This window comes from Plasmodium chabaudi (assembly GCF_900002335.3).
Source record: "Plasmodium chabaudi chabaudi strain AS genome assembly, chromosome: 12".
NCBI lineage: Eukaryota > Apicomplexa > Aconoidasida > Haemosporida > Plasmodiidae > Plasmodium > Plasmodium chabaudi.
In genome coordinates this window covers 1708426-1723929 of record NC_030112.2, presented here as the reverse complement: position 1 = coordinate 1723929, position 15504 = coordinate 1708426, and the positions used below count along the sequence as shown (strand labels likewise).

Sequence of the window (15504 nt, the reverse complement as noted above, 5' to 3'; positions counted from 1 at the left end):
ATAATATATAATTAGGTTATTCGAACTAATTATAAACTTAAATAATCCATTGCATATAATACATTTTTAGAATAATAATTAGTATATATCACATTTTTCTTTCTTATTAACTATATTATATGTAAATATATAATAAACGCGGTTTTATGTTATCAAAATGAGTTTAATAAAAATGTTTTCATATAAGTTATTTTAAATCGACGGTTTGTTTAATTTATAATTTTACTCATACTTTGGTTGGAATGATCAATTAATTTTGGATCAGTGCAACATAATTTACATTTTATATACCCAAATTTTATTAGAACCTAAACATATATTATGATTACATATTTTATAATAAAAAGTATTTAGTTTTAGATATAAAAACTATACTTTTGAGGATAATAATTATTATTTTTATTGGCATCGTTAATTCTAATATTAACACATTAAAAAAAATACTAAATCAAAATTGTAATATTTCATTTGATGTTTTATGCATACAATTTTAATTTCATCATACCTTTAAGAACATATATAATAAATTTATATCTATATTGTGTATCAAATAAACATAATATATTAATCTAATATTGTTATTGTTGTTTTGGCTATAGCATTGTATACTACAGTGATACGATTAATGCACTTAATAGGAGCACTTTAAATCAATGCACAATATTTCTGTATTTTATTGCTTTAATGTGCAATATTTTAGAATATATATTATTTCGTAATAACAATATATTTAAATTATATATTTATAAGTTTGTGTATATATAATAACCTAATATAAATATTATTACCTCAAAGAAATTTAATTATTATATGCCTTTTCGACAAAATAATATTCACATTTAATTATATGAAATTTCCACAATAAAACAATATTTCAATATTATTTATTAGTAAAGTATTTTATTATATTATATTATATATGTAAGCATATAATAATAATGATATTCCATCTATAATATTATTTATAATTACTAGAGCAAAATGTGATATAAAATTTTATTAATATACTTATATTTTATTTTTTAGCTATTTTAAAATATAATTTATTTATACATCAAAGCTATATAGTTTATAAATTAATAGTGATGCATCTAATATTATATCTTTAAAGTATATATAACTATTTCTATTATTTGAATTTAAAACCTTAACGTAAAGTGATATTAAATATAATCGAAAATTAAAAGGATAGTATACATACATTTATAATGTAATTTTGTGTTATTAAAAATATTAGATGCATAACATGCCTTTTATAGATAACGTTGTATTATCGAACATCGATCGATAGTTTATGAATCTATATTTTATTATTATATATTAGTAGTTTGTTTAATTAATGTTACAAACACATATATTAATCTGAATATATATTGTAATATAGAGGAATATTCAAAATGGTTTTTATTATAATCTATAGATGCCTATTCAGTTTTGTTATTACAGTTTTGTTTGGGAACTTTGTAATTGAAATTAAAATAAATATGATACAAATAATAAATTATGCTAATATGTTTCATCAAATAAAGAAAAATAATGTATTATTCATGATTCAATATCACCCCTGATTAACAAGACTTATAGAATAAATAATAAGGATTCTTATATATACCCATCCAAAAATTAGCAATAAAATGCAACATGTGAAGTTATAGTGTTGCCAAATTTAATATATACGAACGGATTAGATATAGTATTGTGGCTTATGAAAATATGTTAAGTACCCCCTTTCATACTAATGGGCATGCTCCTTTGGAGGTGCATATTTAGGCATAATCTCAAGATTAAGCATACGGGGATGGTACATATATTTAATCGCAATTTATAGACAAAAATATTATCAAATTATAAAAAATTAAATTACAATATACCCCGAACCCTAACTCAAAAGGCATATCCAGTGAATGAAACAATAACCCATAATATATAACCTTGACCCATAATACATTAACACCTCGGCATCAAGAATATTAAAATAAAATAATAAATTAATTTCATGTATTATACATATTTCCTGATTTTGCAACATTATGCTTCATTATTTTATTTTTATATTTTTTTAAATTTTACATATACCTTGTTTTACTATTAAAAGGAATTTCATAATTTGTATGAATATATGAAAAAGCATGAGCATCAATATTACTACCAATAAATAATTTTTATAAAATTAAGAAATTTTCTAGAAAAATGTGTATTAAAGGTACAAAAAAATTTCAGAATGTGCGATTCTCATAATATAAATTTTATCATACTATTATTATGGCAGGCAAAAAATCTTTTTATTATAGTAATATTAATAATGCGTAAAATTAACTGCATTTCTCAAATTAAATTAATTATTTTAATATTTAAAAATATAATAGACATGTTTTATATTAAAACTAGTATTATCAAAAAAATGTTGTAAAACAAATCGGAAAAAATAACAAAACAATTATTTTAATATAATTATTAATGGTAAGTGTATATAATTATATCAAAACAAACATATGCTTTATATTATTTTCTTACTTTTATATTTATATTTTAAATGATTAATTTTCTATTAGGTAAAAACAATTATTTTTTCTATTATATATAAATATAGGTATATATGTGATTCCATACATAAGGCCCGTTTTATAAATTTCAATTTTAGTTTAATCATTTATAAAAATATAAAACTTGCGTATTAATAATTCCATATATTAAAAATATCATTTGTATAATATAATCAAAACTATTTATTTTTATATATTATAATATTAATTAAATTATGAATCATAATATTTTTAATATTCATTATTTATGAAAGCTTCTGCTATTGATGTCGTCTTGTGGTTGAATTATTTAAATAAAAATATATTAAACTTATAAATATAATAAAAACATATGCTCCGTCGTTTAAATATTAGTTTTTTATGATTTATTGGAGAAAATTGTTTGCTTCAATTTTAGTTATATTTGTGCTATTTTTCAAGTTGTTAATTTTTATTGAAAAAATACTAATATACATTTTAATGTTTTGTTTGTAAAGTCCAAAATGAATAAATTTTATATTCAAATAGGTTTTTTTCTTTTAAGCATCTCCTTATATGTGAAAAATGAAACCCTTGCAACTGAGCCCGCTCCAATAAAAGCTACACCACTCAGATCCACACATGATAACGATACGTAAGAAAATGCAACAATATATATAATATATATTGCATATTTCATTATGAAAATATTAAATATAGGCCTATGCACCAATGATATAATATAAATACAATAACTTTATTTTTGTACTCATAAAAAATATGTCCATTTTTATCAATGATAGTTCAGAAGAAATACATGAAGAAAACAAGCAACTATTATGCACCAATCCAGAAGAAATTAAACAAGCGGAAAAATTTATGAATGAAGCTGTAATGCGTTTAGAACATCTTGCTACAAGTAAAGAAGGTTATGAATTATGTAGTAAATATAATGTTCACCAAACGTTTTTTTATAAAAAAAACCATGAAGGTCAAGCAGATGTTGGTAAAATTCAATATACAATTAATAATCCGAATAAGGTAACAAATAGCCAACAACATAAAAAGTTATAAACCAAATTATAATCAAAAAATTATTATAGTTTATATACATATGTTTCTCTTTATTTCCATTAGTATAATAAAATAATAAACAAAATATGGAGCCCCGATAAAATCAATTTTTTCAATGAGGATTCTATTAAAAGTATACAAAACACAAATAATTAGGCAATTTAACATAATAGTGTTACTATTTATTCGAAAATTCGTGATTTATTATTTCCATTGTTATATTATACTATTTGTTGTTTTCCATATCTTCAAATTCATAATATTTTAATATACATACTGTAAAATTATTATTTTTTTGAAAAGTTGCCCGTGTGTACAACCCAAATTTAGTAATGATACAACAACGATACAAAAAAAAATTGGGATCCCGCCAGAAATATTTTTATGCTTTAGCTACAAAGGTTGAAGTAAGGAAAAATATACTCTTCTATTTCGTTATAAATCATATTTTTCATATTATTCACAATAATTTATGCAATATATTTTTATTAATTCTGTAGACATTAGAAGGTACAACTGTAATTGTCATGGCTTCAGCAAATATAAATGATCACAACCCTTCCACGAAAGAATATAAAAACACTATCGTAGAAAGCGCAAATTTATTCACAACAGAAATTGATTCTGAAGAAGATATTAGAAAAGGAAAATTAAAGAAAGTGTTTGTTAACATAGCTGGATACCATATTGAAAAAAAGGACAATCAGGTTGATATCAACTATGTTAAATCTGTAAGCGATATACAAATTTTAATAACTTATTTCAACAACTTTAAAAAAATATTGTTTTAAATAAATACACATATTTATAATATATACTATAATTTTCAAAAAATTTAAACATTTTATATATTCATCCATTTATGTTTTTTTTCTTAGATTGATGGATATAATTCCATTTATCACGAATGTATGATTGGAACGGTTTTTAAATGTGAATTCCTTCCTACATAAACATATATTTTTCACCACCGTAATATTAGAAGATTTATGTTAATAAAACAATTTATTTCCATGCATAATGTCTGTTTTAAATTACCATCATAAGTTTTTTTTGTTTTAATAATTTTTTCTTGTATATTATTTTTGTATGTCTTTTAATATTAGGATGCATTTATTTGTATTCATTTTGTGAATACTACAAATATAGCTGTTATTATTTATGATATTCCTTTCATTTAATGTTTTTCACCCCTTTTTTTTACAAGCATAGACATCATCTCGAGATTAAATATACGAGATGGTACATATATTTAATCAACATTTATAAACAAATAAATATGGCCAAATGGTTTGCTTTCATTTTCTGTAGAATTGGGCGAGTAACCTCCCATATTCTCAGCACGTTTTTATAAAATTTTGAAGCCCCGTTTGCATATTTTATTGCCATTTCAGTTTCATCAAGGTCATCACATAACATATGTCTGTATTCGAAATATTATTGGTAAAAGTGAGATTATTTTTAATGAGTACAAAAAAGAAAGAAATTTATAAAATGGGGTTTTGAATATTAATCATTATGAAGGCATGGGCTTCACGAATATGGATATTTATATTATATGTATATATATTTCCATATTTTCATACGTCGCATTTTTTAGTTTAAATTATAGTTTCGCCGATAAAACTGTAATAAACATTATATATATATAGGTATAATCATATTCATTATGAGCAATTGTCTACGCTATAATATAGCCGAATTAATACGCATATTTTATAATATTAATGAAATAAATCTTTATATTTTTTTGATACACAAACTATAAATCACGGTTTGACAAAGTTACATTATCTATAATGCAATAAATGTTTATGAAAGCATTTTTTATAATGTCTAAAAAACATATGTTAATAAAAAAGTATATTATAAGAAATTATTTCATTTTCATAAAATTTTCACCTTTTTTTTATTTCATTATTTTATATTGTTAAAATCTTAATTTATATTAATAAAAATAGCTTTGTACGCTTTTATTTGGCATAAAGATATGATATTAAACTACTATCCATCAATATATAAGACTTATGGTTGATTATATATATTATGCTTTAAAACGGTTAAAATGGACATATGTGTATATATTCAATAATATTCCAAATATATTTTCTTCTTAATAAATTTTCTATTAAAAAATTCGACATTTAAATTATCATAATTTTATACTATTAATGCATATGAGCTTAAAGGCTATTTTATCAAGGACGAAACAAAGAAATATTGGTTGGTATGAATGATAGCATCATATAATTATATATGGATACCGATTTTATAAAAAAGAACATATAAATTAACCTGTTTGAGCTCTATACATTTTGTTATTACACATATAGCGTCATAAATCATATTGCTAACATTTGTTTAAATATAAATTAGATTAAAAATTTACTTGCATCCAAATTTGTAAAAAATACTTTTTAGTTAAACTTATTAAACATATATATTTTTATAGTTAAATATTGCAAAATTACATGTTTTTGCGAAATAATATTTTTTGTTTTATTTCGTTCTTATTTATAATATATGAATAATATATTTGTATGATATAGTGAATACATTATTATTTGCTAGTCGTTTTTTTCGATTATACAACACAGATTTTTCCTGCAACATATAATTTTTTATATGAAAATAAATACATATAGAAAAAATATAATATATTTATTTTTTTTTAATTTATTTTTATACGACAAATATTATACATTTCTTATTTTTTGCATTATTTTTTTAATATAATTATAAATTTAATTATTATATTAATTCGCGTACTATTATTCTGTAATATATATTTGTTGTTGCTAATATAGTATAATAAATGAACTACTAATATATAGTAATTAAAAAAAAATAATAATGTTTTCATCCATTTATTAATATTTAATTGATTTAATAATATCATTTTTATATTATAAAAATATATAAAATGGCATAACTCTCTGTGCCATGGGCTACCGCCTTTTTTAAAATTTTATTTATAAATTTGTTAATATTTATGCATTTGTCGCATCCTTAATAAAGTATATTATTTTTATGTTTTTGTTTATATTTGATATAAAAATTCAAACTCCGTTTCCTCCAATATTATATACATATATATACCGAATGATAGCTCATTTTAATATCATTATTTGGTGATGGCATCGTTAAATGAAACAAAACAATATCATGATTTTGCAACTGAGGTGGAAGAATCGCCTCTATTTACTAACAGCCATCAGAATTCCGAATTAATATTAGATGATAATGATGAATATATAGGTTACCATAAAATTTTTGAAATTAATATAAAAGACGATAATGAAAATATAACAATTGGAATGAATGAACTTTGTCAAAGTGCGACAGAACCAAGTGACGACGAAAGTGTTTCAGATGACATTCCTGATGCAAATATCAATCAAGAAATAATAAATTATGTTTATGAAAATTTGCTACCAAAAGGAACAAACAATGAAAGTTCATCGAATAATTTGGGCCCAAATGACAAAGTTGCAAAGTATTTAAGGGCTACTTCAAAAAAAGAAGAACTAGATGGCAATGATCAACAAAAAGCTTCTTCGAGCGAAACAGTGGAAGAAACTCATGAAGGAAATCGTGCTATAATAAAAACAGATGAATGCAAACTTTCATTAAAAAGCCCTGTTTTAGTTGAAGGAAAATGCTTCATATCGAGTGATACCATTTATTTTGTTTCTGAGTTTAATCAAATATTAAAAAATTCATCGATTGTTAGAGTAAAATATGATACACTCCTATTATCTAAATATGCACAAGAGTTGAATATAATTCCTAAATGGCTTAAAATAAATCCAGATGAAAACCAATTATTTTCGTTTACATCATTATTAGATAAAGACGATATACATAATTCGATATCGGACATGATCAAATATGCAATAGATTCAAAACAAAAATTGGAAACAAATACGACACCATGCGATAAAACACAAATGATAAGTCAAAATAACAAACTAAATTCAAATGACATAACATCCTCTCTCGAATTGTCAGAAAAAGTTTTAATTATAAAAGATATGGATGATATGATATCTATGAATTTATATCCCGAAGAAATTAAATTATTAGAAGAAAATGATTTTTATAGTGATTTAAAATATGCAAATAGTTTATATATAAATAAAAATTTTAAAGATGTTTATTATAACGTATTTTCGAAGATTACTGAAAAAAATCCATATTATGAATTTTATAAACGACTAGATCCACAAGGTGTTAATTATGACGAGTTTAATGAATTAGGCGATACCATACAAATTCCATCTGGACATTCATTTAATTTTAAATATAATATATCATTGACAAAAGCTAAAAGAAAAGTATATGGAATTTTTACAATACCTACAAGATCAGATATTAGTGAAACTATTAAATTATTTTTTTTTGATAGCTGTATAGTTTTACAAACACAAATTAGCTTTGTATCTATGTTGCCAATTCTTAAATCTTTCCGAGCTGTCATAACAGTGATTTTACACGATGTTCCTAGTGAAGACGGTAGCGGAAAAAATGGTACACAGATAGATATGCGGTATGGCGTATATTTTTTTGAATTTTCATTCTTCAAAGGATATATAACAAATAATCTTTTACCATTATTAGAAATAACTTGTTCAAAGTTTAAGATATGCTTAAATGAATGTATATGGGACATATATAAGAGCAAAGCCTTGCGTGAAAGTGGTATCGAAATTAGCAATATAAACAATATTTTTAGAACATCGAATAGTAGCGGCCCCAGTAGTTGTATTACAAATAATGAGCAATCAAGACATTCTGATCCTCAAAATAGGACACTAGATGGATTCAAAAATCAAATAAAAAAATCCCAAAATAATGAAACAATCATAAATACGAAACACATTAAAAATATCGTAGGCAATTACATAAACGAAGCAATGCAGGTTAATCCCATGGTGACGCCTTCCGATAAAAGTAAGTGAAATATTCCCCGTATTAATAGTATATCGAAATACATCATATTTTCCCCTTATATAAACATCATTTGCTTATTCTTCCCTTTACAGCCCCAAAATTTGCCTCCTCTTCTATAATAATATTGATGTACATTTATATGAACTTTATTCAAAGTTTAAGAAATTCATCATAAACAACTAAGAAGATGTGTGGAATTTCCAACATTTATTCATTTATTCGATTATTTGATGATAGTATAACTTATTTATTTTCCTATTCCATTTTAATAATCGTAATTTTTTGTTTTTTTACCTCCCTAAAATTAATTAATGTGATTATTCAAATAAGATAACACTATGTTTGGAAAAATACATTTGAATTTAAATATGTTTCATGGATTAATCTCATGATTTTGTTTCAATTTGATTTTAATTTATGTGATTTTATAATGTTTATTAATCTATATATATTTATTGAACATTATTATAATAAAAATTAAACTTCATTAAGTATTACATATATTTCTATAATATTATTATACACACTTAGCATAATTTTTAATAAAGAATGGAAATGTATATATATATTTATATATACACATTTTATATTATGAAAAAAATATATAATATTAAAGCTTTTATTAATATAATTAGACAATTATAGAAAGGTTTTATGAAACAATACATTTATTTTTATGCAATTATTACTGAATATTTATTAAAAAACTGTTCTATATTGTAATGTATGATAGAGATTTAGAGGGTCATTCTTATTTTTTTTTAAAATTTTATTATGAATTTTTTCAATAATAAATAATTCAATTTATAATAAAATTATATTTTTTAAAAGGTTTTATATATTATTAACCACTATTATTCATAAAAATTTGGAAAAAATAATAATCCTCGAAAATGACATCTTTATATAGATTATGAAAATAACAAATGATAATGTTACATTCAACTATTACATAAAAATACATATTTTATTTATCTCATCGAACTTAATCATTTATAACAATAAATGAATTTACTTATTTATTATTGTTACGTATTTATATGTACTTTAAACTGTAGAACCATTAATATCTAGACATTGGCTACTTAAAAAAAATATAAGACATTAATTAAATTTATGATTCTATAATATCTCGTTTTCTTTTATAGACAAAAAAAATTAACAAAAAAAATAAATTAATAAATGGCATAGGATCGGCCTGCATATGTTTGTATATATTTAATAATGGAGGTTTTTCCCTATAAACGGGTTTTATAGACTTTTTAGTCTGTTTTTTTTTAGTAGATGATTTTATAATTATTTGGATTTGTTTTTTTCCACTAGTTGAGTTTATAACTCTTTTCATGTTTTTTTCTTTCTTCGAATTTGTTACTTATATTAGTTTATAAATTACTTTTGATTAAATGTAATAATAAACTTTTAGAAACAATATAAGTGAAATTACCATTCTAGTGCATGTTGCTACTTAGAGCATAAGCATATTATATACTAAATATTTTATAATAAAAAATTTAACTCAATATAGAAAACTACATTTTTATTCAAATTGTTAATAGAATTAATAATATATGGCTTTGTAGTTTTAATATTACTACATTAAAATTATACTTAAGTATAAATTATAATAATTATTTATTGTCGTCTACATCTTTTCATTTTTAATAATATATATAATTAATATATATCAACGTATTCGAATCAAATGAATTTATTGACTTTTTCGTATTTAATACTTTATCTATTGTTATCATTGTTGCTTCTTGCTATATCACTGTATAGTACAGCGGAATAATTAATGCGCATAATAAAAATACTTTAAACCAATTTGTAATTTTCCTTATTTCATAGTTTTTAAATCAATTATTTTAGAACAAATATATTATATTGTATAAGCATTATATTTAAATTATATATATGTGAATTTGTATGTATATAACCATTAGTTTAAATTAAATTAATTATTACACGTTTTTTCTATATACTTTGCATTAATATATAATTGTACATGTTTCCAGAATTTAAAATATTTATTGCTTGACCATTGATACAATATTATATATATAAATATTAGAATAATAACATTAATTTTATATACCAAATTGTTTATAAGTATTATAACAAACTATAATATTAAATTTTATTAATATTCTTATACGGAATTATATTAACTATTTTAAATATAATATATTTATACTTCAAATTTATGAATTTAAAAAATTATTGTATAACGAATCTATTATTATACCTTTATGGAAAATAAATGGAAGCTTATAAAACTATTCTTATTAATACTAATTAATTTTAATACAAATGTAAAGGAAATAATAAAAGAAAATAGTAACTACAATTCAAACTTAAAAAAGGTAATATATACATTACGATTTTTATTGCGCTATTAAAAATGTTAGATGCATAAAACATCTTTTAAGATAGCGTTGTATTGTCGAAGCTTGATCGATATTTTATACATCGATATTTATGATTGTCTATTATATATTGTAATATGTTTAATTAATCTTAAAAGCGCATATTAACCCGAATGTATATTATATTGCAGACAGTGATTCTATATTAATATAATTATAATTTATAGCCTCATATATAAGGTTACTATATAGTTTGGTTGGAATGCTGTAATTTAAATAAAAATAATAATGACAAAACAAAACATTTCATCAAATAAAGAAACATATCGGGTTGTTCATTATTCGATATATTTATGGGCTAACAAGTTTTATATAGTATATAATAAGGGCTCTTATATATAGTTAGCCAAAAATTATAAATAAAATATAAAATGTGAAGTTATAATATTGCCGCATTTAACATGTATGAACGAATTAGATAAAGTATTATAGCGTATGGAAAATATGTTGCTTGCCCCCTTTCATATTAATGGGTATGGACATTTTAGTTCCACATTTAGACACCATCCTGAGATTAAGCATACGGAATGACATATATTTAATCAACATTTATAGACAAATAAATATGGCCAAATTATAAATTAATTAAAATATGGCTTTAATCCAAAACATAGGTTCCATAAAACAAAACTATAACTCATAATGAAAACCCCTGACCCTATATATGGGTTTCCTCAAACGTAACTCTATTTCCTGAACCATAACCCCAAATATAGTTTATAATTTTATTTATAAATATGTTTAAATAAAGTTTGTTTAAAACAATTATAAATACTAACTAAAAATGAGTATATTAAAAATCCACTAATATATAATATGTATGCATGAAAATAAGGACAAATGAATTTTTGACAAACACTAAAAAAGGATAAATTAATTACATAAATGATTATATATTAAATTAAATAATATAATAATAAAACAAACAATTAAACAAATTTCATTATTCTATAAAATGTAAAAATTGCAACATTTATGCCATAAATTATTAAATATATTATTTTTAATCATTTAAACAAATATAATAAAACATAATAAAAAGTGGTTATTTTGGATATTTTGGTTTATTAATGCGATATTTAAACTCTTTCCAATAGCTCTTAGCTAGGGAAAGCATCTGTGGTGTGTATAGAAATATTAAGTACCACGTTTCTGATGCTATTGCCATAGCAAGACCTACCATAATAATCATCATATTTATAAAAGTTTTTTTAAATTCTTTTTTTGCTTTTTTACTATCTTTTATTTCCTTATAAATATCACTTGATATAATTTCATTATATTCATCTTCAAAGTTATAATCTTCAATCTTCAAGAAGTTTCCTTCATTTTCCAATTGTTTAAAGTCTTGTTCTGATACAGAAATATTTCCATCGTTTTTTATTATTATTTTATCTTGTACCGGTTGTATTGCTAATTCATTATTCCTTATATTATCAATCTCCTTTTTTGTTTCTTCTAATTCTTTTTGAAGTTCATAGATTAACTTTTTCGTTTTTTCATCAAGATCATTTAAATTGGGTAATGTATTACTTTCTTTATGCTTCGTTATATGTGAATCTATAAAGTTTCGAAGAGGCATCATTTTTTCGTCATCACCATTGCCGTCATTCAATTGATTTCCAAGACTCAAAGTTGATTGATAAAAATCATATAAATCGAATTGGTTGTCTGCATCTGTTAATGCTCTATTATTTCCAAAATTTATTATATTCCTTTCAAGGTATATGCTTCTCTCGTTTACATAGTATAATTCCTGCAAAGAAATGAAGTATTTATTAATATATATAATTCATTTTAATTGTTTTTTTAACTTAAGCGTCTTACCAACCCATGAAACAATAATTAAGGTTAATGTAAAACAAATAGATACGAAAACTATAATAAAATAATGTGCAACTTACATTTTGGGCATATTCAAAGGAACAAATAATAATTGAAAGCAAAACATGTTTTAAAATTTTAATTATCATTTTTAATTTTGTTTATTAAATAAATGAAATACTGATGATAGCTTCATATTTATTCACAAAATAGTAGCATTTATTAGTTTTTTTCTCTAAAGTTTATGAATAAATGAATATACTTATAAAAAAACTATAATATTTATTTCATTCATTTTTTCCATTTCCTATAAAATCAATTAATGTAATTGTTGTAATAAATTTCGTTATATCCATCAAAAGTATTTATGGATATAAATATTATTTCTTTTTCAAATAAATATTAATTTTTCTCTAAAAATACACTATTTTTAATATTTTAATTATAAAAATATATATGTATATAATAATTTTCCATAAAATATATTTTTTACAATTTTGTTATACAAATCGTCTTTTAATATAATTTACAATATATTGATATATTTAGTGATGCGGTTTCAATATTTGGAAACTTATATTTTTCTATTATTGCTTACATACAACCAAATTAATAAATATCAATTAAAATAATAAAATATTAGGTGAATATATATATTTTTTTTATATGAATAAATACAAACATATAATGAAAACATTAACAAACCATCGTTTTTATTTACTTTAAATTGTTTATTATTTATTATACTTCTCAAATGCTTAATATTATTTAATAATATTCTGCATTCTATTTACCACTTTTTTGTAAATTTTTTTTTTCATGTTTTTTTTTCTTCAATTCCTTTCTCCATTCGGATTACAAATACTAATATAAATTATGAAAAATATATAATATTTTATAGTGAGGAAATATTTAAAAAATTGTATACTTCATAGTTTTATTTTATTTACCTTGTACATAATTCATAAAATAATGGATATAAAAAGAACTGTAACAACAATTTCAGGTCGGTTATATCCTTTAAATATATCTATGGAGTTTACTAATTGTGGTGTTTTGTCTTCCACATTGGTTCCAGTGCTTCCTTTTTCAATATTTAGACTAGGTGTTTTACTGCTAGGATCAACTAATGGTTGAAGTTGCTTCTCAGAGGGTGAATCAGAAGGATTTACTTGTTTACTATTTGGTGAACCAATATTTTGTGTAGGAAGTGACGCTTGTGTGGTAGCATTGCTTTGATCAACTGGTATTGTTGTTTGGATATTTTCTGGTTCTGACAAAGAAGGGCCCGGGCTCTGGTTCATTTTCTTTACTTGCTGGAATATTCTCGAATGCTTTTGTTTTGTGTGCTTTTTTAAGTTGCTCTTTCACATAATTAATCGTGCTACCAGCAAAATTTATAGATTTATCGTAAGCATTTTCTAAGGTTAAGTTGCTTCCTCATATAAGATATTACCAATATTAGTAAATGCTTTATAAAAAGGGGAACGATACTTTTCAAATGTATTTTGAGCGCCAATTAAAAACCCCAGTAACCTTTTTATCTTCCATAAATCTTCATGATGCCTCAATGAATCTATTCCTGTAATACTTTTATAGGTCTTTTGAGTCATTAAAATTTTCGGTTCAATATCTTGACCTCCTAAATCATTATTTCCATTTTCTAGCGCATCACTTGAAGTTTCGTGTTTAGAACCTGAAGTTTGTTGTTGATCATCTTGTGATTGTTCTGGTTTATCTATTATATTATCCCCTTGTTCTTTTATTTCACTTGATGAATTATGTTGGCCACTATCTGAACTTTCTGATATATTCTCTTGATTTGATAACTGACCCTATGCAACATTTAATGCGCCTTGATAATCGGGTGATCCTTTTTGAATCGATTTGGTCAATACTGGTGGTGATGATGGGGAATCTTGTTCTGCTTGTTGTGATGATCTGTTTCAGGCTTTACAGGTTGTGAATTTTTTGGCGCAGATTTTTTTTTTTCCTTAGCGCTTGAATTTACTTTCTTGCATTTTTCGCAATTAAATCCAACTGTAACTATTTGTTTTTGTTGTTTTATAGAAGGAATATCTTTAAAATTATAAATAAGCGAATTTTTAATATGACGACGATTTCGATTGCTATTAATAAGAATTTTTTTTTAATTTTCATATTATGTCTTTAAACTATTTAATAAATTACGATATGAATCACATTCGTTAACATCATTATAAAGACTTGTATACTTATTATAAAAAATGGTAGAATCATTTTTAATTCCTTGCACATTGAGGTTATTTTTTGGATATTTCACAGTATATAAGATATTTGTTGAAATAACTGATAATATTGGCTCATATAATAAAGATTGGTATCCTTCAAAATTTTTTTTCATTATTAAATACTTCCGATTTCATTAAATAATCATTATAAAAACCATTTAAAGTTGACGAATTATAGCTTTCTTCCTTAAATAATCTATAACCTAGCCACATCATAACGTATTCAACATATTAGTTATCATCATTTTCACGTCTTCGTTTGTCTTTGGATTGTTTGTACAATTCATTAATTAAATGTGACCACAGAGGTTGATATATGTTATTATTCAACGCGAAATATTACAACTTTTTATATATTTCTAATAAATATAAACACAATTTATGTTTAAATTTATTATTGTTCCATTTTCTAAATAAATAGCATATAATCGTTTAATTATCTTAATTAGTATGCAT

General features: G+C 22.5%; 4 protein-coding genes across 4 annotated transcripts; 2 read left to right on the top strand and 2 right to left on the bottom strand.

The window, feature by feature from the left end:
• Window positions 1–3025: 3025 nt before the first annotated feature.
• PCHAS_1247300 (fam-a protein) lies at window positions 3026–4528 on the top strand (the record flags this gene model as incomplete). The annotated part of the gene is made up of 6 exons (XM_051321005.1): window positions 3026–3156; window positions 3305–3542; window positions 3639–3708; window positions 3879–3982; window positions 4076–4306; window positions 4454–4528. The coding sequence occupies 6 exons, from the start codon at window positions 3026–3028 to the stop codon at window positions 4526–4528; spliced, it is 849 nt and encodes a 282-aa protein (XP_051176959.1).
• Window positions 4529–6709: 2181 nt separating this feature from the next.
• On the top strand, window positions 6710–8703 carry PCHAS_1247200 (conserved Plasmodium protein, unknown function; the record flags this gene model as incomplete). Its single annotated transcript, XM_051321004.1, has 2 exons — window positions 6710–8528; window positions 8621–8703. 2 exons carry the CDS (start codon window positions 6710–6712, stop codon window positions 8701–8703), a joined length of 1902 nt encoding a protein of 633 aa, XP_051176958.1.
• A 3296-nt stretch (window positions 8704–11999) lies between these two features.
• PCHAS_1247100 (fam-b protein) lies at window positions 12000–12927 on the bottom strand (the record flags this gene model as incomplete). Its single annotated transcript, XM_016798904.1, has 2 exons — window positions 12000–12710; window positions 12859–12927. 2 exons carry the CDS (start codon window positions 12925–12927, stop codon window positions 12000–12002), a joined length of 780 nt encoding a protein of 259 aa, XP_016652889.1.
• An 813-nt stretch (window positions 12928–13740) lies between these two features.
• Window positions 13741–14995, bottom strand: PCHAS_1247000 (conserved rodent malaria protein, unknown function; the record flags this gene model as incomplete). Its single annotated transcript, XM_016798962.1, has 3 exons — window positions 13741–14090; window positions 14235–14613; window positions 14969–14995. The coding sequence occupies 3 exons, from the start codon at window positions 14993–14995 to the stop codon at window positions 13741–13743; spliced, it is 756 nt and encodes a 251-aa protein (XP_016652890.1).
• Window positions 14996–15504: the final 509 nt, after the last annotated feature.